General features: G+C 47.5%; 9 protein-coding genes across 9 annotated transcripts; 6 read left to right on the forward strand and 3 right to left on the reverse strand.

The window, feature by feature from the left end:
* Window positions 1–172: 172 nt before the first annotated feature.
* Window positions 173–1,067, forward strand: Lhcr6 (protein fucoxanthin chlorophyll a/c protein; the record flags this gene model as incomplete). The annotated part of the gene is made up of 2 exons (XM_002181940.1): window positions 173–536; window positions 649–1,067. 2 exons carry the CDS (start codon window positions 173–175, stop codon window positions 1,065–1,067), a joined length of 783 nt encoding a protein of 260 aa, XP_002181976.1.
* Window positions 1,068–2,061: 994 nt separating this feature from the next.
* Window positions 2,062–6,621, forward strand: PHATRDRAFT_38066 (predicted protein; the record flags this gene model as incomplete). The annotated part of the gene is made up of 1 exon (XM_002181941.1): window positions 2,062–6,621. The coding sequence occupies one exon, from the start codon at window positions 2,062–2,064 to the stop codon at window positions 6,619–6,621; it is 4,560 nt and encodes a 1,519-aa protein (XP_002181977.1).
* Window positions 6,622–6,678: 57 nt separating this feature from the next.
* PHATRDRAFT_38067 (predicted protein) lies at window positions 6,679–9,121 on the reverse strand (the record flags this gene model as incomplete). Its single annotated transcript, XM_002182101.1, has 5 exons — window positions 6,679–7,157; window positions 7,241–7,586; window positions 7,691–8,292; window positions 8,367–8,717; window positions 8,803–9,121. 5 exons carry the CDS (start codon window positions 9,119–9,121, stop codon window positions 6,679–6,681), a joined length of 2,097 nt encoding a protein of 698 aa, XP_002182137.1.
* A 462-nt stretch (window positions 9,122–9,583) lies between these two features.
* Window positions 9,584–11,443, reverse strand: PHATRDRAFT_47774 (predicted protein). Its single transcript, XM_002182102.1, has 3 exons — window positions 10,639–11,443; window positions 9,977–10,525; window positions 9,584–9,875 (listed from the first exon to the last, which is right to left on the reverse strand). Exons 1-3 carry the CDS (start codon window positions 11,083–11,085, stop codon window positions 9,627–9,629), a joined length of 1,245 nt encoding a protein of 414 aa, XP_002182138.1. The 5' UTR covers window positions 11,086–11,443; the 3' UTR covers window positions 9,584–9,626.
* Window positions 11,444–11,821: 378 nt separating this feature from the next.
* PHATRDRAFT_29029 (predicted protein) lies at window positions 11,822–14,045 on the forward strand. Its single transcript, XM_002181942.1, has 4 exons — window positions 11,822–12,260; window positions 12,349–12,581; window positions 12,664–13,290; window positions 13,380–14,045. The coding sequence occupies exons 1-4, from the start codon at window positions 12,008–12,010 to the stop codon at window positions 13,989–13,991; spliced, it is 1,725 nt and encodes a 574-aa protein (XP_002181978.1). The 5' UTR covers window positions 11,822–12,007; the 3' UTR covers window positions 13,992–14,045.
* A 943-nt stretch (window positions 14,046–14,988) lies between these two features.
* PHATRDRAFT_14161 (helicase_3) lies at window positions 14,989–16,701 on the forward strand (the record flags this gene model as incomplete). Its single annotated transcript, XM_002181943.1, has 3 exons — window positions 14,989–16,282; window positions 16,322–16,404; window positions 16,459–16,701. Coding segments are annotated over 3 exons (1,620 nt in total), but the record flags the coding sequence as incomplete, so codon positions are not given.
* A 973-nt stretch (window positions 16,702–17,674) lies between these two features.
* PHATRDRAFT_21912 (predicted protein) lies at window positions 17,675–18,638 on the forward strand (the record flags this gene model as incomplete). The annotated part of the gene is made up of 2 exons (XM_002181944.1): window positions 17,675–17,848; window positions 17,957–18,638. The coding sequence occupies 2 exons, from the start codon at window positions 17,675–17,677 to the stop codon at window positions 18,566–18,568; spliced, it is 786 nt and encodes a 261-aa protein (XP_002181980.1). The 3' UTR covers window positions 18,569–18,638.
* Window positions 18,639–19,141: 503 nt separating this feature from the next.
* Window positions 19,142–21,517, forward strand: PHATRDRAFT_47778 (predicted protein; the record flags this gene model as incomplete). Its single annotated transcript, XM_002181945.1, has 1 exon — window positions 19,142–21,517. The coding sequence occupies one exon, from the start codon at window positions 19,142–19,144 to the stop codon at window positions 21,473–21,475; it is 2,334 nt and encodes a 777-aa protein (XP_002181981.1). The 3' UTR covers window positions 21,476–21,517.
* A 56-nt stretch (window positions 21,518–21,573) lies between these two features.
* PHATRDRAFT_38073 (predicted protein) lies at window positions 21,574–22,521 on the reverse strand (the record flags this gene model as incomplete). The annotated part of the gene is made up of 1 exon (XM_002182103.1): window positions 21,574–22,521. One exon carries the CDS (start codon window positions 22,519–22,521, stop codon window positions 21,574–21,576), a length of 948 nt encoding a protein of 315 aa, XP_002182139.1.
* Window positions 22,522–25,371: the final 2,850 nt, after the last annotated feature.

Here is a 25,371-nt window from a genome sequence, read left to right on the forward strand (position 1 = left end):
TCTACTTACGTTGCCACTTACAGTCAGTAACTCAGTCAGTTATTCACTCACTCACAGACACTCACAGATAATCAACATTCTTCTCACAATCTCTATCAACACTATACTCATAGTCCAGCAATCCAGGAACACTTTCTTTCCAATCCTCACTTGTCACTCACAGTCCACAACCATGAAGCTCTCTATTGCCCTTCTCCTCGCTTCGGCCGCTTCCGCTACGGCCTTTGTTGCTCCCATGACTCAACCCCGCACATTGGCGCTGCGCATGGCGGACGCGACTCCGGAAGAGACCGTCACTTCACCCGTAGAGGAAGACGTCACTCCTCCCCCACCAGCCCTTCCCAAAATGAGCCAGTCCCTGCCCTTTATGGAGCGACCGGCAGCACTCGACGGCACTCTAGTCGGTGACGTTGGTTTCGATCCTTTGGGCTTTGCCAAGACCAAGGCTGACCTCATCAATTACCGTGAAGCCGAAGTCAAGCACGCTCGTTTGGCCATGCTCGCCGCTGCTGGATGGCCGCTCAGTGAACTCTTTGGTACGTGACTCGTCGACGTGGCTCCATCTCACTGTGCACACCCACACGTACACACATATTTGAACTGCACCACGACTCACTGTGCTTTCGTTTCTTTTGTGCATTGCTGCAGACGCCAAAATTGCCAACTGGATGGGCATGACTCCGCTCCTAGACGCTAACGATCGTGCTCCTAGTCTTTTGAACGGAGGACTGGGCAAGGTCAGCCCCGTGTACTGGGTAGCCTGTCTCGTCGCCGCGGCTGCCATTGACGTATACGGCATTTCCAAAGCCCGCAAGAACGAACCCGATTACTTCCCCGGCAACCTCGGTATTGATCCTTTTGGTCTCTTCCCCAAGGACGCGGCTGCCCAAGAGGATATGAAGCTCAAGGAACTCAAGAACGGACGCTTGGCCATGATTGCCATTTCTGCCTTTGCCTTTCAGGAGTTCGTTTCCAAGTTTGGTGTCGTCAGCGAGACTCCCATTTTCTTCAAGCCCATTGGTACCGTCATTAAGGAGTACACCAACTCGGGATACTACATGCCCTAGGGCCGCCTTTGGCGACAGGTCACTGCTATGGTCACGCAGCCGAAAACTCTCTTTGCCCCCGTCAACAACCGTTTTATGCGGCTTGCTGCGGTACGACGCTTTCCCATACACATTATATGTTGTAAATAGTTCTATTAGATACAAATAATACTGCCGTACAGAAAGATTGTCTACTACTGAAAAACCAATCGTTTTGTTGTCAGGGAGATTTAAACTGGCAGCTTGCTTCTACAACGAGTGAGTGGCTTTCTTCAAGTCTTATCTCTGGAGCAGTGTAATTACGGTTACACCACAGTCACAAGCGTGGAGTTCGATGTTTCCCTCTGGTGACTACGAAAGGTTTCCCGTTGGATCTCTTTCCAGAGCCGCCGCTTGTCTGTTAACGACCTTTGGAAAGAAGGTTGGGTGCCTTTGTCGTTTTATATGAATTATTTTTGGTTCCTAGCTAGAGTAGGGGCACTGCAGGATCTGTTGGCATCGCAAACGCTTCTGCCATGGACGTCACTGTCGATCCATCGTGGCTCTAACTGCGAAGTGTACTGTACATCGCAGACAAGAGCAATAACACGGCGTGCAGTACCCCTATTCGCCATTCCCTTTGGAGCCCAATCCTGGAATTCCGAAACGCCCGTGATTGACCCCAACGCACAATTCCTAGACGACACTGGAAACTTGTATAAATGCTCAACCGTCATTTTATCTCATTATTTATGTAATTAGCGAACCGCACCAATTATGCGAAAACTATTTCTCTCAATTTCCTCACTTTTTGGACTTTTACCCACGCTGTGGATGTGATACAATCATCCGAACCAATCGCAGACCCTCACCACATTACACCCTTCATCAGTGATTCACTTTGTATTTTTGATACACACCAACAACATATCAGCACCAGACCCGTCATTATCATCAACCACCATCCACCATTACTTTCTACACGTAGCTGTATTAGGAAACAACGCTCGCATATCGTTCCGAAGGAGACCACATAATGACCAAGAAACCATCGTTTTCGGTTGACATTTGTGCCACTTGCATCACGTCCAAAGCGCCTCCTTTGCCGTTGCGAGAGGAACTCCCCTCGTTGGGATTCGAAATCGTTTACAACGCCGGTGGTCTGGGAGCGAAGGCGAGCAAACACGAAACCAAGATAGCGTTGGATCAGTATCGGAAACAATGCCAAACCAAAGAACTCAAAAAACGACGATTCTTTCCCAAGAGTTCGAGACGAATCAGAGAAACCCTGTTGGAGCGGAAAAAGATTGAGCACCAGCTCAAGATACCCCATGCTCTCTCCTATGCAGCATACGAGCATAGATTGGCCCGTCTCGAGGAGAAAAGTTGGACGTCAACTTCGACTTCCTTCACGCCCACTACGCATGCGAGCTCCCACAAATCGATATCGTTATACAAGTACAAAGACGGCAAGAAGCCTTTCACAAAACGATGCAAGGGAAGATGGGGTATTTCGCTGCGTAGACGTATAGGCTCGAATCGTAAGAAAGACACGAAAAGTCTTCCTTCCGAAACATCGGAATTTTTGCAGACTTCAAGCATCAGGGATACTATCGGTAAGGCCGCCTTCGGAGACTTTCTTGTGCCTGTGAATTCATCATCGCACGAAAAGGAAAATGGCGTAGATTGCGGCATGTATACCAAGCGCAATCCACTGAAGTGGAAAAGGGCGTTTGACTCAGAATCTTTCGACAGCCACAGCAATGACTCGTCTATCTCGAGCAACGGAGACTGCTCCACCAACGACATCAAGTTGCAATTTGTCGCTTCTGACGAAATGGAAAAAAAGTTACCTGTTTTCAACACCTTCAATGAGACGGAACGAGAGGGCGCCGCCTTTGCCAATCAAGGGATGAACAAGGATGTTTCGCTGATCATGGCTGCTGGTGACTCAGCGAAATCATCAGCCAAGCTTTATGACGATCTTGAGGTGGAGGAGGCGATTGCCGCGGCGTTTAAAGAATTTGCAAATCCAAAGCTAAACTCAGCATCTATTTCGCCTATCGCGGCTCAATCGTCAAATAACCCGTTCAATATCCATGAAGCACCTGCTCCGTGGTCGGGGTCGACTAAATATGCCATTGAAAATCAATCTGCGGAAGCAAACGGAATCAGCTCGAAAGTTGAACCACAAAGACCGATGGAGAGAGAGCCAATTCGTGATCGGGACAAATCGCACATCAAGCAACAAAATTGGTTTTGGTTTGCCAAACATCTGTTTGAAGACGTTGCAGGAGATGTCGTCAAAGCTTCTATTACTTCAACGCCAGGTTTCAAAATAGAAGCAAAAAGTTTAGAGGTCGCGGATGAGCCAGTGGTGGTCGAAGAAAGGCGCGCCGAAGTCAAGAAGAGTATTGCGCATCTACCTGCTGTGACTTTGTCGATCAAAACCAAAGCAGGAAGCGAAGGGCTAGGAGACTCCGGTGGCCCCAATCAGTGCAACACTCGTCTGCCTTTTCTTGAGATGCTTACAGGACTTGGTAGTTGTATGTCCGACATTTTGGGGGCCGTTCAAGAAACTCCGGAACTCGCTCATGTCAAATGCCAAGACGACGGTAGATTCCCATTGCATACTCTCTGCAATAGAGACATTATTGATCGTTCATCGGTTGCTGAATCACCACTGGCAGGTGTTTTGCTGGCCGACATCTTGGAGTACAAAGAGGTCCTTAGGAACCTGTTGGAAGCCTACCCTGCGGCAGCGACTGTTATGGACAAGACCGGCGACCTACCAGTGCATTTGCTTGCCAGGACGCTCATGAAATGGGAAGCCTACTGGTATACAACTGTTTACGCTCAAGCTGCGAAAGTCTTCAATCCCGATGGAAAAGATGCTAACGCAATCTCGTCGTTGTATCATACGATGTCGACATGTGTTGAACTCGTTCTAGAACCCCTGGTTACAAAAGAGGATTTGTGTCGCCAACCAGGTAGTGTTGGTAGAATGTTTCCATTGCATATCGCATCTATATTTACATGTTCAGTCGAATCACTCCAATCACTCCTCGAAGCATACCCGAATGCAGCAAAAAAAAGGTGTGATCTCAACACCCTCAATACCTTTACCCCCGACGATTCTTTTCCTTTAATTTTGCATGATTCGCTTTCAACAGACTTTCCAAAATGGGAGGTTGAAATCTTCAAGCAAAATGAATCTTATGTGGCAGGCCTTGGTTGCCACAAGTACGGTGATGATACCGAGAGGTACCTCCGCCGATCGGACCTGCTCTTCGCCTACAACCCAACCATTGAGCCATATAGGCTTGATGGCGAACGCATAAGACGTCTCGAAAGAAAAATAATTTTTGAAGCAATTCAAGTCGTCGAAGGGAAAGAAGACTGCCTTAGCAAAGCCATGCAGCGAATTTGGGTATGGCTCTGTACATTCAAAGAACATGGAAGCAAGCGACCCACTTACAGTCAAAGCGTGAAGAGAATCGCAAGAATGTTAACGCTTCGTGCTGTTCAATATCTAGCCTCAATCTCAACTCCACATGGAAAATTAGTCTTGGACGAGGCTACTCCTGAATGTTCAAGAGTCATTCAACTCCGGCTTGCAGAAAGCCAACCCATTGACCTATGGGGAAAAAGGGTTCCACAATCTCGTCGTTTGACGAAGCAAAATGTGAGGCAATTTGTAAAAAAGATCTTCAATGTTGAGCAGCAGCGCTTCCCTACGAGCTTCATTGTACTACCGTATCGTCTGCAGGTGAATAAAGACGGTTTTAACAGCATTGGAACACCAGAAGCGATCGAGGTTGCGGACTTATTCACCAGTTATATGCTACGTCTGACAGATCCAAGAGCTCTTCTTCACTATCTTAACGTAAAATCACAGAAACACTATGGTGAACCACTTATCCAGGGAAGCAAGACGGATGAGGCCCGACAAAATTTTCTCGATTCAATCAAGAGAGTAGAAGACAATATGCTTTCTCTATACAAACCAGGATCGTCGTTTTTATATCTTCTAGATGAAGGAACTGGCTTTCCAGTAGTTCCAGGGAGCACTGACGAGTACCCAATCATCCTCGCTGAACCTATGAGCATCATTCCCAAAATATTCCCGCTGATGATGCCTGGATTGGTCATGATGCGAGGCGAACAGTATCTAATCACATTGTCGAAGGTCCTCCTCGACAGCGACGTAACGATGGTACCACGAAACTGGTTGACGACTACAGATAATATCGAAAGAAGGCTATTATCCGCTGAGGTTGCGGATTTGACTGACAGTGAAGCGTCGACATTAGGTGATCGTATATCTCAGCTTTCGTCTAGCAACAAGACTCGATGGGAGGGGATTATGTCACCCAAGAATGGAAATACTGAATGGGCTGCGGAAATGTCTATTCTCAACACTCTGATGGAAGTAAACGACCCATCGATGAAGTTTGCTGGTCTCAAAGTTCAACGTGACGATGATTCGTCTTTGTTTTGGTCTGTGGACTCAAACAATGATTGCTGTAATTCGACTCTTGCGCTAGGAGCATTGCACATTGATGACCTCTCCAATAAACAAAAAGAATTGGCCAAAAAGCTGGAACGCATGAGAGTCGACAGGAAAGATTCGGGTCCAGATTTTCGATACCCTAGAAAGAACTTCGTTGAGCCACATAACGAGATGCTTAACAAACCATTTTGGCAAAGGCTAGCTAACGCTTGCGACTACGTCAAATATCCTGACAAAGCAGTAGACTCAGAAAGAAAAAAGCTTCCCTTGAAAATTGCTATTGACTGTAAATCAAAATTGGATTCTGAAATTTCCTCAGATGATATGAAAGGGGAGATCCGAAAGAAGTACAGCTTTCTTTTATCCGACTTGGCAGTTAAGGATCGCGATAATAAGGGACAAGAAGCCTTCTGCTGTCGACAACGAGAACGAGGTTCGAGTAGTGAAAGAATTTGGGAGGATGTGACTTCGGAATTAGACCGTGCTGGAATGTTTTACGAGGAGAGTGCAATCTTGCACCTGAAAGTCGGCATTGCTGAAGAAGCAAAACGAAGCGGGCTTCTCGCCAAGCGAATCGCTTCGCTCCAGGAAGGCGGGGCTCATGTATGTTTTAAGGCGGAAGCACTAGACACGGAGCTGCCATATCACGAAATTCAAAACGAAGTGACTGTCCTTCCAGGACTTTCTGATTCCAGGAAATTGTTGATTAGGCTGTTCGACTTGGAGGACCGTTTGTTGTGTGACGAGATTGATATTCAGCATCTCGCAATTGAGTCCCTTTCTATGTTTTACCAGATTGAAGAGGTCGACCCCGACAATCTGTTTGAAGAAACGAAAGAAGAATTCAATAGCCGCGAGAGCGTTTTACATCGTGCACATCCTCGTGTACACTCTGCTTCTTTTAGAGCAGATGCGAGAGGATTTTGTGGTGAGAAAACGCCTAGTCTAGCCACGTCGTTGTCTAATGACCCTGGAAGTTTCGTCAACCCTCTTGACCTGACGAATCTGAATGATAATGTAATGGAAGACATCGCAGTGCCGTGGGTTGTGTATCACGAATCGACTGGCCAAATTGAGTTCTGAAATTATTCGCCCCTTGTATACATTTGAGAAACTGGATCATTGACGCTCTATTCCGGCTTACTCTACATTCATGCAGTCCACGAGATGTTGTTTTTCCTTTTCATTGATCCAGCGTTGGGAGAGCGTTGACGTGGCGGGCCATGGACGGCCTCCCACATGTTCAATGGGCACACCGTTTTCTCGCGCGATGATAGCTCGTACACGAGCTTCGCAGTTGTAGTTTTCAGGGTCGCCCTGACAATGACCCATACCAGCCCGAGTCCTCTTCCTAATTCCTTGCGACGAATCAATTGGCAGGGAACGACGAATCGCTCGAACGATTTCTAGCTCTGTAACCTTTTCGCACTTGCAAACTACATTCGCAGCCATTTGCTCCATATTGCTACCATCGCTGTCGAACTTGCCGACGGGTCCCATTTTCAGCCCTTTCATCCCAACTTTGGGGATGACGATCGGCGCTCTATTAGGATTGAAGCTCTGATTTGTTTCTGTCGTGAGGCCCGCCTTACGCAGCATTTCAATCACGTCGAGAGCAACTAAAATAGTAAAAATGAGTATATTTTGTGTCAGCTTCAAGCTGCAATGCCAAGCATTTTGGAGTTGCAGCAATTACACGTACTTGCTGGAGAGCCAGCCAATCCAGGCGAATCGATTCCAGCAACGTGAATCATGCGGGCATCGTTCTTGGAATGCTCAATTATCCAGTCGCCACGATCCGATTTCGCACGTGCTCCGCAAAACGCATGAAATGTTTCGCGAGGGTCAAAACCAGGAACGAGCTGTTTGCATTTAGCAAGGATGTACTCCTGCACTGCCGCTGAAGACATCTTCCTAGCTTCCTCGTTGCCTACATCACGAGCCGTCGGACCAAGAATCAAGTTTCCCCATAGCGTTGTCTGGACTAAGACACCTTTTCCAAGCTTAGGATCTGGGCACGGAAACAGAGTATGCTTAGCCAGGTAGCCCTGGAACATTGAATTTGAAAAGCGAGAAAAACGTTGGTTGAGTCTCGCGCACGTCCCGCCGATATAGTTGCGTACTAGAACCCGTGATACTTGAGTATGCTTACCTGATTCCGATTGAGTAAAATATAGTCTCCAAGACGAGGCTTGATATTGAATGAATCGTCACCCACCAAGCGAGCAATCTCGTCGGCGGCGCCGCCTGCACAGTTGACGACAAACTTTGTTTTAATTTTTTCCGTCGATACAATCTTGCCTTGCATAGGACGAGGACCTCCAGATCCTCCCACCAGCATGTCCGGCACTGAAACAGGATGGCCGCCTCCTGTACCAACAGGAGGACTAGCCTGGTCCACTAAATGACACAGGGGAATACTGCGATCAACCTTGGATGTTGCAGCGTTGGGAAAGATGAAAGGCACCAGCTTGCTTAGAATCCACAAGAAGCACAGAACCGCTAAATGATACTTTTCATTTTGCTTGTGTGCACTGCCTTTGGTGACAAAAAAATGAGCCACAGTGGTAGCACCTACGGCATACATGGCAAAGTTGAAGACTGTAGCTTTACCAGCTTGTGCGATGGCTCTGACGTAGTCTTCTGGTTCCCAGTATTTCAAAGTCACCATCATATGACCTTTATCTTTATTTTGAATGTCCATTACTTGCCGACGAATACGAAGCTCAACGCCGTTGTCGACTGCGTTTTCAGCTAAAGCCACGGCGTACTGAAATGTGCGACAAGGAGAAGAAAGTCAGGTGACCTCAAAGAACAGAGCGACTCACAAGCATAAAACTGGAATCTGCTAAGTACCTCATACGGAATAACATTTCCTGCATCGGGTGAATACAAGGCCGCAATGGCGTCTGGATGCACGTGTGGCTCCATCCGAAGTAGCTCGGCCCGTTCGACGATCCTCAAGTTTTGGACGCCGTTGGTCTTTCCACGCTTGAGAAGATTATTCAGCACCTTCTTGTCGGCTTCCTTAAAAGCCAAAACAAGTGATCCGTTAGTTTGATAGCCAAATCGTAGCTCTTTGTCCAACGCAGCAAACATCTGGTTTCCCTTCCAACAGTACTTGGCCCGATTACTACCAGGTTTGTCGTCATATCCGGCGTGAACAATTCCCGAGTTTCCTGCAAATAAGTTACGCAATAGCATGCGCGTTTGTCATGTGAGAGCGAAGCATGATCCAGCGACTCGTAGAAAGCACACACTCACCTTTTGTCGCTCCTTGCGAGACATCGTCGCCGGCTTCGACCCAAAGCACACTAATTTTGTAACGTGACAACTCTCTCGCAATCGCTGCCCCGATGCAGCCTGCACCGATAATTACGACATCATACGTATCATCATCTTTTGCGGCAACTTTACGCGATCGAGAGCGTGGACAAGCGTCCTGAAAGTCGCATCCGGAGCAGGATTTCTCCACATTTTGAAAGACACCATCGCAGTCTTCAATATCTAACCAGTTTCCAGCATAGTATACGCCTTTGACTCCATGCTGCCGTATTTCTTCTGTCTTAGCATTAGGAGTCATACTTCTGGTATGGACAGGTAAGAGTAAAGATGAATGTCTTCTCTAGCTAACTCCGAGAGTCAATTGGTCGATCGGTGTTGCTGTCTTACAGTTGGCATGTTCATGGACAGTCGTTGACACGAAAGATTCGAGCCCCATCCTCGGCGGATCAATTGCGGACTGACTGTCAATGTAACGCGGCGTCGTACATGTCAGCGAGGGGCAGGGTTTTCAGAATATCCATGCAATGTCACATCGCATTCACATAAGAGGAACAGCAAAAGGATATTCCTTACTGTTAACAGTAAAGGTGACTTTACGAAGCACACTGTACTAACTGTAATGTAACAACACATCGCAAAATGGCTCATTTGCTTCTCTGCCAACGCACATACCCACTCTAGCTAGAGTTGCGAAAAAAATTTCTCTCCTCGACAACGCAAAGCTCAATCAGCGTCTTTTATGCTATTATTCCTTTTGTAATTCCATGCTTCAGTATTCACTGCAGTGACAACTCTTTTACGTACTAAATCAGCATTTGCTTCTTTTCCTCGATGATGTTCTCGTAGGTGCTGTCTCCGCCAAAGATAATGCTGCACTCTGAAATTTCACTGTATTCCGTCAGACCACTGTCTTTGAGGGAAATACAGAACTTTTCTTCGAAAATGCGGTGAGCGCTCACGCTGAGCGTAGGAAGCTCAGTAGCGGACAAAGCAGCATAGTCGTCATCGTCGCGACACAAGCGGCAGTGGAATCCAAAAAAGTAGTACCAGTCCTGGAGACAGAAAGGTGCGGAGAAAGAATTCGTGGTTTTGAGAGACACGAAAATCAAGCAAGTCCGATGGTTCTCAGTGACAGTCAAGATTGATAACTTACAATATACACTCCGGGACGTAATTGCCCAACGTTCTCTCCCTTGATGGTAGCAATGGCACCCTCAAGGTCTTCTGGAATGATGCGCTCGCGGTCCAAAATCATGGACGTAAGTTCGTACTTGCCTTCGGGATTGGCTCCATTGTAGGAGTCCACAAACGCGGTCTGAATGAGTTCAATTTCGGCTTGACTATCCACGTCGGAAAGATCGAGCACGTGACCAATAAGGAGGCGGCCGTCCATGACCTCATCATTGTTGGCATGCTTCTTCTTGCCCTTTTTCTTGTTCTTTCTTTTGTTCTTCTTCTGGAGCTCAAGCTGATCGCCGCTATCGATATCGTTGCCGTCTCCATCGTAGTCAAAGAGGATAGAGCAGTCTGCGAGAGCCGAATATTCTTCCAATCCACTCTGGTGGAGTGTGAGGCAGAATTGGTCTTCAAAGACGCGGTGAGCACTCGCTTCGAGAACGGGAAGCTCGGTAGCGGACAAAGCGGCGTAGTCGTCATCGTCACGGCACAAGCGACAGTGGAATCCAAAGAAGTAGTACCAGTCCTAAGGAAGGAAACGTGTGGAGAACGAATTTGTGTGTTTGAGAGACACTAAATCAATCAAGCAAGCAGTTATAAGAGTGCACTCTTCGTTGTAAGTCCACACCAACGACTTACAATGAACACTCCGGGACGCAATTGTCCGACGTTCTCTCCCTTGATAATGGCCAGAGTGGCCTCCAAATCCTCGGGGATGACGACTTCGCGCTCCAAGGTCATAGACGTGACTTCATACTTGCCATTGGGATTGGCGTTGTTGTAAGCATTGACAAATGCGCTTTCGATGAGGTCCATATCGGCCTTGGCATCGGTCGAGGAAACGTCGAGAACATGGCCAATTTGTAGATGTCCATGCATGATTGGGTCATCGCTGTCCGACGAAGGGCTGTACTTCTTGCCCTTCTTTCTCTTGTTCTTCTTCGCGAGCTGGGAGGCGGCCTGAGAAGCAAAAGATGACTGAGTGCCTTCGACGGCGGCCTCACGAGCGGTAGCAGCACGGAGATTGACGGCACGGGCACCTCCGGCCAGGAGGGCCGTGGTGGCAACAGAGAAGAATAGCTTCATGGCGGGAACAAGAAAGGTTGAGCTTGCCGTTTTCTGGGTCAGGTTTTGCTGATTGACGGCAATTGAAAATTATGAGGAGATTGTTGCAAAGGAAGTGAAGGAAAACACAGATGGATCGCAGTTAGGGATCTCTGGCTTTGAGCTATCGGGATCAAGAATGACTCGACGTGGCCTTTACTTAGAATTCTAAAAACTAGACATCGGTCCTGGTGAAAATCCACCTTGCTAACTGCGACTGAAAGCGTCCTCAATTATGCTCTATTTTTCGCATGCGCATACCAGTCAGAGCCGCATTAGTAGTCGTGAAGTGGTTGCTAGAGACCTGATTCACAGTTTACGTGATTCCTTCGACCATAAGATGGAAGCTGCGGTAAACTGTGAACAAAATACCCATGTTGTTAGCGCTCGGATGGTTGAGAGATAGGCGAATCAATAACTCCTACCTACCAAAAAAATGGTTTTGATCATGGTATGGCCGATCAAGTCGTTTCGGCACCTACTGTTACATAAACTTACACTACCAGGGGTGCATACGTAAGCACAATGGTTTGTCTGGACTTCCCTCGCCGCTCTCGTTCGTTGTGCGCTGTCGTGAGATCCTGACGTCTGTCTGGCGACGCACAGTCGATATCAAAACAAAACTTCGTCAACGCCAACGCAGCGAAGCAGAGACGGGAAAAAGTGGGACGAAAATGGTGTGATGGGTATACACGTGCATCTCGATTCGATTGCCATGCCGGTTGCTACTGGCGGTAACCATTTTTAACTCAATCGTCGTAGTAAATCTAATATATTCATACCATCTGCGACAAGTATTCAAGATATTTCGAGAGGAGGCCGCTATACTTAATCGACCGTAGCTCGGACGACCTGGGAAGCTCGACGTTTCTCGGTTGGGCTCCAGATTTAGAATCTTTCCCTCATGTGGTTCTTCAACATGGTTCTTTTTGCCGTCCTTTGCGGATCGTTTCGACAGCGAATAGTACAAGCTTTTGTCCAGAAAAATGTCTTTTTTGCTTCCTTAGCGGCGCGTGCCAAGAGTTCGGGATTAGGGGCAGTGGACGTCGGGACGCCGGCAACCGCTTTTGATGATGGCAAGCGTCCGTTTCAGATTACAACGCCGATCTATTATGTGAACGACAAACCGCACATCGGCCATGCCTACACGTCCACTGGTGAGTTGCTTCGTTTTGAATGCGATGCTGGTAGCCGTATCCACGTCCCGTCATTCACTCTCACACTCGATATATTCTGAACCCATAGCGTGCGATGTGATTGCACGATTCATGAGGCTTTCCGGACGGGATGTCTTTTTCCTCTCTGGAACCGATGAACACGGCGAAAAAGTGGAGCAATCAGCCGAAAAGCAAAACATGGATCCGCAGGGCTTCGTAGACCAAGTCTCGGTTAACTTTCGTGAGCTGTTAGAACTCATGAATATTTCCAACGACAAGTTTATTCGTACCACGAGCGAGGATCATAAAAAGTCTGTTCAGGTACGTTTTGTCGAATGAGCTACTGCATTTTCTGGTCGCTCTTTGCACTCACAGGGATTAAATACTATCTTGTACTACACAGCACTTTTGGAATGTTATGGTCGAAAAAGGCTACATTTATATGGGCACGTACTCTGGATGGTATTCCGTCAGGGATGAATGCTTCTATACAGAATCGGAGCTGATCGACGGCAAAGCCCCGACCGGAGCAGAAGTGTCCTGGGTAGCCAAAGAAGAATCATATTTCTTTAAACTCAGCCAATTTGAAGAAAAATTGTTGGACCTTTACGAAAGAAATCCTCACTTTATTGCTCCAGAATCACGAAAGAACGAAGTTGTGAGCTTTGTCAAAGGTGGCCTGCGAGACCTATCCATTAGTCGAACATCATTCAAATGGGGTGTACCAGTTCCTGACGACGAGGATCATGTCATGTACGTTTGGGTAGATGCCTTGACGAACTACATTTCAGCCCTGGGGTACCCAGATATGGGCGAGGGATCTGACTTCAGCAAGTTTTGGCCGGCCTCTATCCATATTGTAGGCAAAGATATTCTGCGATTTCATGCTGTCTATTGGCCGGCCATGTTGATGGCCGCCGAATTACCGCTTCCAAAGCGGTTATTTGCTCATGGTTGGTGGACGAAAGATGGTCAGAAGATTTCCAAGTCCATCGGCAACGTGATTGATCCTGTAGAATTGGTAAACAAGGTACGTTCATTTAGGTTTCAATGATGAATATTTCCTCCTTCTGCTGGTCTCTCAATGCCTACTGATTGTCTGATCTGTGATTTCTCTAGTACGGGGTGGACCAAACTCGGTTCTTTCTCATGTCGGAAGTAAATTTTGGGAACGATGGAGATTTCTCGGACAGAGCTATGATCCAGAAGTGCAACACAAATCTTGCGAATGAGCTTGGAAACCTGTGTCAAAGAACACTTTCCCTGGTATTCAAAAACTGCGAAAAGGCCGTTCCTAACCCTGTCGGCGCGTACACACCAGAGGACGAGGCTTTGCTGGAATCGGCCCGGAATCTACGGAACAAGGTAGCAACCGAGATTTCCCAACAGTCTATTTTGAAATACGTTCATGCCATGGTCGAAATGATTTGGGAAGCAAACAAATACATTGACGAAATGGCGCCCTGGGCGCTGAAAAAGACAGACCCGGAACGGATGGCCACTGTGTTGTACGTTTTATTAGAAGTTCTTCGGTATTCAGCAATCCTTTATCAACCGTTAATTCCAGAATCGGCTGGAAAGATTTTAGATCAGTTGACGGTACCCGCAAATGAACGCACGTTCCTGCATCTAAGTGAAGAATACAGCATCAAGGCCGGTGCAGCGATTTCCAAACCTGTTGGAATATTTCCACGAATCGAAATGCCGGCGGACGAGTTGGTAGAAGCATAGATAACGTCACTCTAAAATGGTTTTGACTGTGAATCTGAGTTACAGTGAGGTAGATAGAGAGATGATAGCATCAATGGAGATAGATGGACTCTCGTTTTGGACCCTTTCACTACGTGGTACTTCTGGTTGCCTTCAGAACTTCGTCTGTCTCCGTCCGTAACACATTTCAGGGCCCACCAAGCAAAACAATGTCAATTTCACAGAAATGGTGGAAGCTTGTGCTTTTGTTTCTCCCTTTTTTACTCAGTCAAAAATTTCAAGGAGCCATCGTCGCTTCTTCGATTTCAGATTCCGCACTATGAACTCGACAACCCCATCTAAGCTCCATCACACGCTAACGCAAGGTCAATCAACATCGGAAGATGCATCCTTAAGCCTCAATATTGTAGCAGAGCCCGTGGTCCGTTCGACCAAAAAGAATGAAAACAAAAAGCCTCTCAAGCGCAACAAATACGAAAAGCGAAGACAGCGTGCAAAAAGATCGTTAGAAGCCAAAGCCTGTAATGCCAACCACCCTACAAAGCGAACGGATTTTCAGTACTCCGAACAAAAAACAGATTTGCAAGAAGAGGAGAAACCAAATAAGGATGAGCACCCTGAAGCTCAGGAATCGTCCAACGATGAGGAAACAAAAGTAAGGAAAATATCTGACGACGAAGCGGACCCATCCAACAAAATTCACACAGCTTCCGTTGGTGTTGCTGTGGAAGGATGCGTAGGTGAAAGTACTTCAGAGGCGATTCCGGTCATCACAGAAGGAGCAGCACCGGAAAAAGAGGAAAAACAAAATTCTCTCCCAGAGGATGATGAAGAGCGAGCTAAATACCTCGCTGAATTCCACGCAAGACCGATGGAACTTGACCGTCGAGCGGGCGTTGTGCTTCGCAAGGCTACAAAGTCGAGAGATTCTACGCATCTTTTTGGGGAGGATAGAGTTTGGAGTGACTTCGATCTGCACTCTCGTATTGTGGCGGCGTTGCAATGCGGAAACGTTAAACTGGAACGGCCAACGAACGTTCAATCCAGAGCAATACCTGCATTTTTCACTAACCAACAGCTGCACAATATTCTGTTGCAATCTGAGACGGGCTCAGGAAAGACGCTGGCTTACTTGCTACCCATCCTACAAAGCTTGGCTGTCGATAAGCAAGGAGAACTCCGCAAGCTAGACCGAGCTAAGGCGGGGACCAAATGCATCATTTTGTGCCCCACCCGTGAACTCGCCTCACAAACAGTAAAAGTTGTCGAGAACCTCTGTAGTCATTCGTTCAACTGGCTTGTTCCGGGATGTCTTTTGGGCGAAGAACGGCGCAAGTCAGAAAAGGCCAAAATTCGAAAAGGATTGTCTCTCGTTGTGGCGACCCCTGGGAGATTACTCGACCACTTGACACGAACTGAGTCATTACTTATGGCTCTCAAAGGTAAATTGGAGTGGCTAGTGCTGGATGAAGCTGACCGGCTCCTCGATATGGGGCTTGGTGAGCAGGTGAAACAGATAGTGCAGCGGATTCGGTCGAACCAACCCGGCTCTGGCAGAGACGGAATTACTTGGCGTTCCGTCTTGGTGTCCGCGACGGTTACTCCATCGATTGAAAAGCTTGCCAAGGAGACTCTTTTGGGTGGAGACAACTCTTGGGTCTGGGTAAAGGGAGGAAATGACGCCCAAGTCGCCAAAGTTGCAGCCGAGTCCGAATTTTCCCAGTCCACGCCACGGCAATTAGCTCAATTTCACATGACAGTCAGCGCAAAATTGCGGTTGGCGGCACTGGTAGGATTTCTGACGCAACGTGCTGACAAGGGCGAACGGACTGTGGTTTTTATGAGTACATGTGCTAGTGTCAACTATCATCATGCTTTGTTTGAAGGTATGGATTCGGTACTAGAAGAGAGCGATTCTGACACTGGGAAAGGCATATTCGGCACCCGTTGTCCTATTCATCGTTTGCACGGTAGCGTACCGCATAGCGAAAGACACCTCGTCCTCCGCAAATTCACCAAGGAACAAATTGTTGGTGGCAAGAAGCAAGCTGCAGTATTACTCTGTACGGACGTCGCAGCCCGTGGACTCAACTTGCCGGAATGCGAATGGACTGTGCAGTATGACCCCCCAAGCGAAGTGGCCGACTATGTGCATCGAGCAGGTCGTGTCGCTCGTGCTGGTAAAGCTGGTCACTCTTTAATTTTCCTTTTGCCTTCGGAACGCACGTTCTTGGACGTGCTTAAGAATCGCGGCGTCAAGCACATGTCGGCTTTGTCGTTGGCGTCGACGTTGAATGCAGCTGCCGCGATATGTACGTCTTTGGCGAACGAAAGCTTTGGTCGCTCCGGAGGTGGGCTTGGTCAATCCAAACTGGCTACGAGTCGCAGGGGCGAAGCCTTTTGTACCGAATTGCATCGACGGATGGAAAACTTGGTTGTCCGGGATGATTTACAAGCAAAGGCAACAAACAAGGAGGCCAATAAAAAGATCCGGACGCGTGCGAAACCCCAAGAAGTATCAGGCCAACTATTAGAGCTGGCTCGCGCGGCTTTCCTTTCACATCTGCGAGCTTATCCAACCAAAGAAAAAGCAGTGCGACATATTTTCTCCGCCAAGGCGCTGCATCTGGGTCACGTAGCGCGATCGTTTGCGCTGAAGGAGCCTCCTAAAAAGCTCGGCACCAATTCGTCCCAGAGCGCCGCAAACCAAGAGGACGACTCACGCAAACGCAACGGTAGTATGGCATTTACCATTTTTGATGAAGATGAGACCGCACCAGGGGGCAAAGGATACCAGTCAAAGTCGAGATCGCCCAATAAACGCACCAAAACAAACGACTCGTACGGAGGCGGTGATCCAAAAAAGGCACGCGCCTTGCTGATGGCCAATGCTGCCAAGCTTCAATCGAATGGACTTGATAGTCTTTAGAATCTGTTATTATACTGCGACTAGATTACAATTTTTTTGTTCGCTCTCAATTTTGGTCCACATTCCGAAACAGTCACGGAATATTTGCTATTTGCCGAAATGATCTACAGTTGCAGTACCTTGTATCAAAGAGTGATGTCGTACATATCGTGACACAAGCCCACTTGAATCTTGTGATGGATGTCTCGTGAAAGAAGCGCATACGGGCCTTCCAGAGTTTTTCGCTAGCGAAGGCCAGACGGTTGAGGTGACGTCTGAGAGCACGTCGTCGGCATTCGTGACCTCACTCACCTTCAGTCGTCGCGGATGTTCGTTGCCTGGCAAGAACGCCGCCCCTTCCGGTCCTCGTTGCGAAACTGGGAAAAAGACGAGCAACAGGACACCACCATGACGACCCGTTGTCCTGGGAAAATAAAGTTGACAATCCATCCTTCACGCCACAGACTTCACGAATTAAGTGTTCATGCCTATTTCTTCAGAGATAGCCCGTGCTATGAGACAGAGCGATTCCTTTTCCTGGCATGTTGGACGGACAACTCGTCCAATTGAGACAACTTCATCAAAGCCTTCTCGTTTCTGCCTCCATCATTTGTCGACTTTGACACTTCTGTGGCTAGTTTATGTTCCCATGATAGAGTCCTTTTCACCAAGATCTCTTCCTCGGAATTCCATGGGAGCTGTCCACAAACACAGACGAAAATTCGCTTTGTTCTCGACTACCGTCAGAAAGCTCAGCACAGTGGGGCAAGCGTCCGTAGCCGTTGATCTCAAGTACATGGACTTTTCGTCTGTGGACGTTGCGACCTACACACCCGTAATTCTGTTGCACGGCTTACTGGGATCTAAGCGAAACTTTTCTACTGTAGCTCAGTCGCTTGCGGTGCAGCTGGAAAAGAAACGGCGTATTGTAGGTCTGGACTTGCGCAATCACGGTACGGTTCGGAGAAGTGTTCTTATTTTGTATTCGTAAAGCAACATTCACGGCATGGTTTTGGTTGGTCTAACAAACATGCTTCGGTTTATTTCGCTAGGTGACAATCACCACGATTGGCGGGAGGAAATGAATTACCGGAATATGGCGAGTGACGTCTTGCACTGGATGGACTCGCACAACATGCCGAGCGCCATCTTGGTCGGCCACTCTATGGGTGGCAAGGTCGCCCAAGCTATTGCTCTATTGGAGCCTCAACGCGTCGAAGGACTTTGCGTCCTGGACATTGCCCCCGTGACCTACACTGCGGATGAACCGCACTGGAAAGCGGTTCAAGATATTGTCCACGTGTTGCAAACGATCGAGTTGAAATCCGGCGTGACGAAACGATCTGTTGACGAGCAGCTGCGGGTGGATATTCCAGATCCAGCATTGCGAGCCTTTTGTTTAACCAACATTGATTTTACGACGGGTCGATGGAAAATTCACTTGGACGCCATTGCCTCGCAATTGGAGCGCTTGGCTGGTTTTGACGTCGACGACTCCCTGCAGTACGAAGGCGACACCTTTATTATTCATGGGCAGCAATCGCGGTTTGTTCGGCACGCCTACATGGACACAATTCGGTCGTACTTTCCCAATCACATGTTGACAACGATACGTGGTGCTGGACACTGGGTTCACGCCGAAGCACCCGAGGACACAACAGCGTTGCTCAAGCGATTTTTGGATCGGTAGCGAGATGTTCGACCAGAGCACACTATCCTCGTGACAATAGAACCTAACCAGTGAGTGGTATTGTATGTATATCTTACAGTCACGGTATGTACACCTAGCTAGAGGTAGGAATCCCCAAAATCAGAAAAGGTTCGTGACCAGCAGCATTTTGCTTTTTGATACGCTCCGAATGTTGGACTTACAGCGGGAACGCCGGCACATATTTTTGAACTTGTAAAGCGTATTTACATTATACCTATAAGTCGATTTTAGCGTTTTTCTACTTATGTGTTGTCTTCAGACGGCTGACAAAAAGCGCGAGCGGTAATAGCTTCCGAAACCTCATCCCTGTCTTCGAACATCTCCCAGGGCAACCAAGCGCCTGAAAATGGCGCAACCTCGCAAAGAAGTACCGTACCGGTCGTACACCATCCCCAGAGCCCTCGTGTTTAGTCTCCTTTCCATTGCGCAAACACCCTACTAGAAAGGGGTCATCACCTACTCACTGCTTCCACCTTTGTTGGATACAAAGCTCTAGGCTGGCGCCTTGTGCACAGAAGAGTAATACAACGTGAAACGTTTCGTGCCGGAAACATGAGCACTTCGGTCGTTGACGTCGATGCGGCAAATCCGTACCGGTACACTTGCCGCACCAGCCTTTCCAAAGAGCAATATCAATCTTTGACCGCTGTGCACAAGGAACTCGCGAATAGCAAGAATGCTACTAACTCAAAGGATCGGCCTTGGCAGAACACTATTTTCCCAGTAGTATCCACACAGGACCCCCTGAAGCAGCCTAGCCGAGACTCTTCAACAAGCGGCGCGCTCCGGAAAAGGACCCACCAGCATCGCAGCGAGAAAAGGGATAATACGGATCCTTCCGACACTATCGTATCCACTACTGCGGTCAATAAATCTTCCAAACGTCGTCGTCGCCAAACGAAGGATCCGTCGGCCCCGAAACGACCCATGGCACCATTCTTGCGTTTCCTGCATCAGCATATTGGACAAGTCAAAACTCTCAGGTCGATTTCATACCGAGAAGCCATATCACTGTTGGGAGAGATCTGGTCGAGCGAGACTCCTGAAGCTCGACGGCCCTACTTGGAAGCGCACGAGGCGGACCTGAACGCCTACAAAATCGCCTTGACTTCTTGGAACGCATTGCAAGCGGCGACCACTACTCCCACGCATACATCGGAGCGCCGATTTGACAAAACCCGACGGATGGACACAGCCCAAACTAGTAGAGCGGCCCTTGATAATGGAACTACCACGCTAACTGAGAAGTCTTTGGCCGAGTACGAGTCGAAAAACGAGGCGGCGACAACGAAAGCCATTGAAATACTGCCGCCTGTGAATCCACGCGACTTTGTGCCTCCCAAGACGCGAGTCCAACTGGCGGACGGCTACTATAAGCGACCCCGAGGAGCTCCGCCAAAGGGATGTTCCTGGGACAAACGCCAGGGAGTTTGGATCCAAAAAATTCCATCGACAGAAGTCGACGCCTATCTAGATACTGCCTCATCCAATTGTCGGACGTCATTGAAGAAGGTCAAAGCTCGTGGCAATCACTCCAAAACTTTGCAGCCCAATCAACTTGTGCGCTTAGCTCCACAAGCACGACCTGAACGTTTAAGCGACGGAAGTTTTCGGCGACCTCTAGGAAGACCCCCCAAAGGATATTCATGGCATTCGAAGAGCGGTGTGTGGCTATTGAATCTAGCTGTATCAAGGGGGGGCAAAGGTGCACACTGTTTGTCAGCTCCAATTCAGAGCTTCAGGAGTGCCAAAATCTCTCCGGGTGCGCAGCAGATCAGTAGAAAAGCATCGCAACCGGATCCGCATGTGCGCGAAACAGAATTGAGCTCTCCATTATTTTTTGGGACGGATGGCTGTTACGGCGGACCTTCTCTGGCTTCTCCTTTGGAACCACCTGCTCCATACATGAAAAAGCCTCTCACAACACTCCCTAGTTGCACAAGACAGAGTTGGCAGGAATACGAACAGCAGGATATGATGGGCGCGACCAAATCTCCTTTGCTCTGTAGTTCAAAAATCACCCAGGAAGAGATTTATCTAAAAAGATGTATCGCCCCGAAAAGCAAACCCTTCGCCTGTGCAGATGGAAGTTTCCGGCGACCAAGGGGGAAAGCACCAGCAGGGTACAGCTGGGACCGTCACCAGGGGGCTTGGCAAAGATCTGATTCTGTTGCCACCACCATCGAAGCCAAGGAAGACGACGCAGTGTCAGACATATCAGAAATTCCAATCAAGGAGGTTTTCATTAAAAGCGGGTGGGACATCCCTCGACGAGTAAGTACTCTCTCGCTTTCTTGCGAAAATGCAGATGTGCCGGAATTCAATTCACCGTCAGTTCAGTATGAAAGACCCCAAAACCCATCCAAACCCTTAGAGACTCTTCGAAGCAGCGAACTGGCAAAAAAGCCAGGATTACATCGCAAGCCTGTGTACATGCATAGCAATAGTGCGTTATTGCAAACAAGATACTCTGCATGCGGAAGTTGCCGGGCCTGCTGCGAACCCGTCGCCTGTGGGACTTGTCTGAACTGTATGCAGCAGCTTGACGATCATGTTCCGACATTGTTTGTCCCAACGTGCGCGCGTTGCATTTGTATTGCTCCCATCCTGCGTGTTCCATCGGCACAATTAGAGACAATGTCCGTGTGTAGCTTGTCAAATCCCAACTCCTTGGTTGAAGATGAACTTAGTGACCTTGATTCGAAGGTCAACGATCATGGTACTTCGGCATTCTCATTCTCACAATCAGCGTCTCAGTTCTTGAAGCCGAAAAGTGAGTCGAATTTGAGTATTTCTGGGGCTGATTTAGCAAGAAAGTTGGATGGAATCAATCGTGCCCATGACGACGAATGCGCAGGAAGCACCGACGATTCTGTTGTCGTATAGCTCAGCTCAGGGAAATTTCTATTAACATTATAGACCCAATATATACAGTTGCCCTTATTTTACGTTCATTTTTTTCATTGAATTTTCGCCCCCAAACTTTATGCGCAAACGAATTTTTTGCGATATTGGTTGATCTCAGTACAGTCAATTGTCGTCATACCGTATCGGTTCCCACAGCGCTGCTGTATTTGCTCTGTCGTCGGATTCCTCACAAACTGCTTTCCTTTGTCCATTTGATGCGATATCATCCAGCAGGAACACGAGTCAATTTGGCAGACAATCCCAGCGCGGACGCATGGGCAATCGGATGTGCAACACGGTTCTTCTTCCACCAAGTCATGCAGCCGTCTTTCCAGTTCTTCTCTACTCACGGTGCCTTCTGGTAGAGCATGGCGTTTCCGAAGTTCTTCCTTTACTTTCGCCGGTTTTGTTCGCCGGTGTGCTGCTTTCCTGCCGGCATTTGGTGGAGGAAGATAGACGTGAAGCTTTCGACACGTGCAGCCTGTGCTCCCCTCTCCGCTTCTGCTGTTTCGAAGTTGCTCGAGCTCGTTTCGAATATGGTGAACCTTCACCTGGGTGTATATATCATTGTACTGCTCTGAGAACGACCCTGATCGAGTGCGCAGCGTATTTTTTGAGCTTTTTTGCTCAAAATCATGCGAAAGAGAGCTTTGACTTCTATCCCCTTTACAGGTAGTACCCGTGTCTTCTAGTAAAAGTGACATCCTCTCTTTTTCATAAATCAAGCGAAAAATAGGATTCTTCGATGATTGTTTGTAGTCCCATTGCCGACTTTCCAACAGCAGGGGAGGCTCTGAGTCTGGATACTGGGAACGCCATCTATTCCGCAGTCGCTCTTGCTTTCTAGATTCGAAAGAATCCACCGAGACCTCAGCCTCGCCTTCGTTCACCAAGTCGAACGAAATGCCAAGGGGCCAACCGCCATCGCCCGGAACAACACTCGGACCCAACATTCTCAGAAACTCTCGAACATGCACCTTACCAAATCGAACTGATTTTGCCTGGGTGACAGATGATGTCGACATTTTTGGACAGGCGGAAGATCACTTATCTTTTACTGCATGGAGAATCCTTGCAGCACTCAGTGTCAGTCCCTACCGGCAGACCGCCTTATTAGGAAACTACGATGATAACGGGCTAGAATCGTGACTATGGACCCGAAGGATCCCACATGCTTTCGTAGGTGATCTAGGAAAACCCTATGACAAAAGAGGGTTAACTTATGAGGAGTTTTTGGATAGATTTTATACATGATTGTAGGAAAGTACTACTCTGGGTTCTCCCTCCCCTTAGGGAAGAACTCCTCAAGGGAGTGAGTTGGTTGCTTCAAGCAATAGATTGTATTGGGACCAACTATCCTAGAAAACTGCAACGGTAACGGGCTAAAACGTGTCTGTGGGACCAAAGGATTGTAGATACGATAAAAAAGACGTAAAACAAAGACTTATAAGCATAAACCCAAGATAAAGGGATAATGAACCCCGATATGCTTGCCGTAGGGTTTTTCTAGTCCCCTCACATTGAGACCATGAACATAACCTTGGCGAAATGTGCCCCCTCAAAACCACAATGGGAAAAATAGGGAACCAAATAAAAATAAAACTTCGACACTGCATGCAATGACAAATATAATGCAAATGCAATTTGTCCCAACATTGAACCTGTTGAGAACGGGAAAGTCGGCAAACCCTTCTTGTGACTTGAATCACCATAAAATACTTCGTATGATAGCTTGTCTCACTGGACCTGTTTGAACCTTTGTAAGTATATCCGCTAGATTTGATTCTGATGGTTCATATGCAATCTTGATCACTTTCATGGCAACATTCTCTCGTACGAAATGATACGCTATCGCGTTACTTTTCTTCTTCAACACTGATTCTGGTGCCGTAGTATTGTATACAACCGACATATTGTCACAAAGAACTTTAGCCGGACCATCAATAGGAATACCCATCATACGTAACTTGTATCGTAGACCTTGTATCATCTCAGTAGCAATCTTTAATGCAACAAACTCACTACCAAAAGTAGACGTTTCAACTGAATTCTGACGCTTCGAGAACCACATAATCGGAGAACGATTGATATAAATCAAAACACCTGTTCAAGAACGACGAGTAACACGGTCTCCCGCATGGTCAGCATCAACAAAAGCTATAATCTCCACCACCTTACCACGTGGTTCTGGAGCATTTGGTGGGATAGGCTCTTTAACATCACCGTAAAAATCTGTCCAATCCGCATCATCGTTAAAGCTGTTGTCAATCACCGGATAAGAATCATCAAATACCAATCGAGACTTGTGATGTGACTTCAAATATCCGAAAATATGAAAAACTGCAGCTAGATGTCCTTCACGCGGCATCGCGAGAAAAGATGAGAGCATAGACACCTCACACATTATATCAATGCGACCAATTTCAACTGCCCATCTCAACACTCCTATCTGTGACTGGAAATAGTTAGCACGTTCCGCATCCAACACAGGGGAAACATCGAGCTCCGGTCGATAATTTGACGACATAGGTGACGTAATCTTTGTAGATAAACGTTTTCCAACTTCATCCAAATCCTTTTCAACATTTGCAACTGCTTGTTTCACATAATTCGTGGAACTCATCGACCATCGCTGTTTCGATGGATTATCGGGTAGCGTAAAACGTCCAAGATTTGCTCCCAAATATACCTCGGGCGTCTTAATTGATTCAGGCTTGAGTTTAAAATGCATACCGATCGAATCCAGGATCTTCTTCGGATCTGTACTGATACATAGGAAATCATTGGTATAAATAAGCACATACTCATAGTAATTCGTACCATCGTGTTTCTGAGCTGGTCTAAGCCAAACATCTGGATCTGCAAGACAAGAGATAAAATGCAACTCCTCCATTGTCGCAGCTAAGTGAGCACGCCATGCTGCCCCACTCAACTTCAAACCATATAACGCACGAACAATAAGTGCATAACAACCTTCCATTGACTTTCCGAACTCTGGACCACATGTTGTATATACCTTTTTGTGAACTGGAGCATTCAAATATGCATTCTGCGCATCGGCACCAAGTATATCCAATGAATTCAAAGATGCAATGAGTAAAGCAATTCGAACACTATCGCGCGAAACAACACTGGCATATGTAATCAAACTCGGCGGATCTGTAACATGTCCCCCGGCGACGAATCTGGCTTTGCGAGTAAAATCCATTTTGATATCAAATATCATGTGATATGGTATCCATGTATGAGCAACTGGTTTAGGAGCATCCTGATCGAGAATTTTAAATGCTGGCATAACATTTGTCATTTCCTTCTTGATCGCATCCGACCACAACGAAGTGTTAGTATCTCGGTCAATCTCAAGAGCTTGCTTGACCGATTTTGGCATACAAATACCAAACTTGTGAGTCTGTTTAAGGTATCTCGTCTTTACCGCGGAAATAATACGATCACGTTTCTGCAATATGTCTGGTGCCCACCAAGCAAAAGCTGGCTCATGAAGCAGTTTGTTAGCAACGGCATTTTCGGCGACTTCAATTGGATTCGATTCCTTCAGATCTTTAAGAGGAAACCAAGTTGTAGATCCGTCCTTCCATTGCAATAACAACACCCAGCCTTTAGTGGTTCGTCTTATGCGTTTCACACCATGCTTGTCCATATAGTACATATCGTCAGGTGCGACTGCCAATCCATCCATCTTGTGTTCAATGATCTCATCTACTATTCGAAACCGGCGTCCTTCATCATCCACCTGCGAATATAAGTGTTCCGCAATAATATTAGCAGCAAATTCCTGCACATTACCGTCTGGGAACTGGACTTCCATAACTCTCGTATCCAAAACAGGATTGGGATGTGATTTCCCTACCAAGTTA

Source organism: Phaeodactylum tricornutum, chromosome 14 (genome assembly GCF_000150955.2).
Source record: "Phaeodactylum tricornutum CCAP 1055/1 chromosome 14, whole genome shotgun sequence".
Lineage (NCBI taxonomy): Eukaryota > Bacillariophyta > Bacillariophyceae > Surirellales > Neidiaceae > Phaeodactylum > Phaeodactylum tricornutum.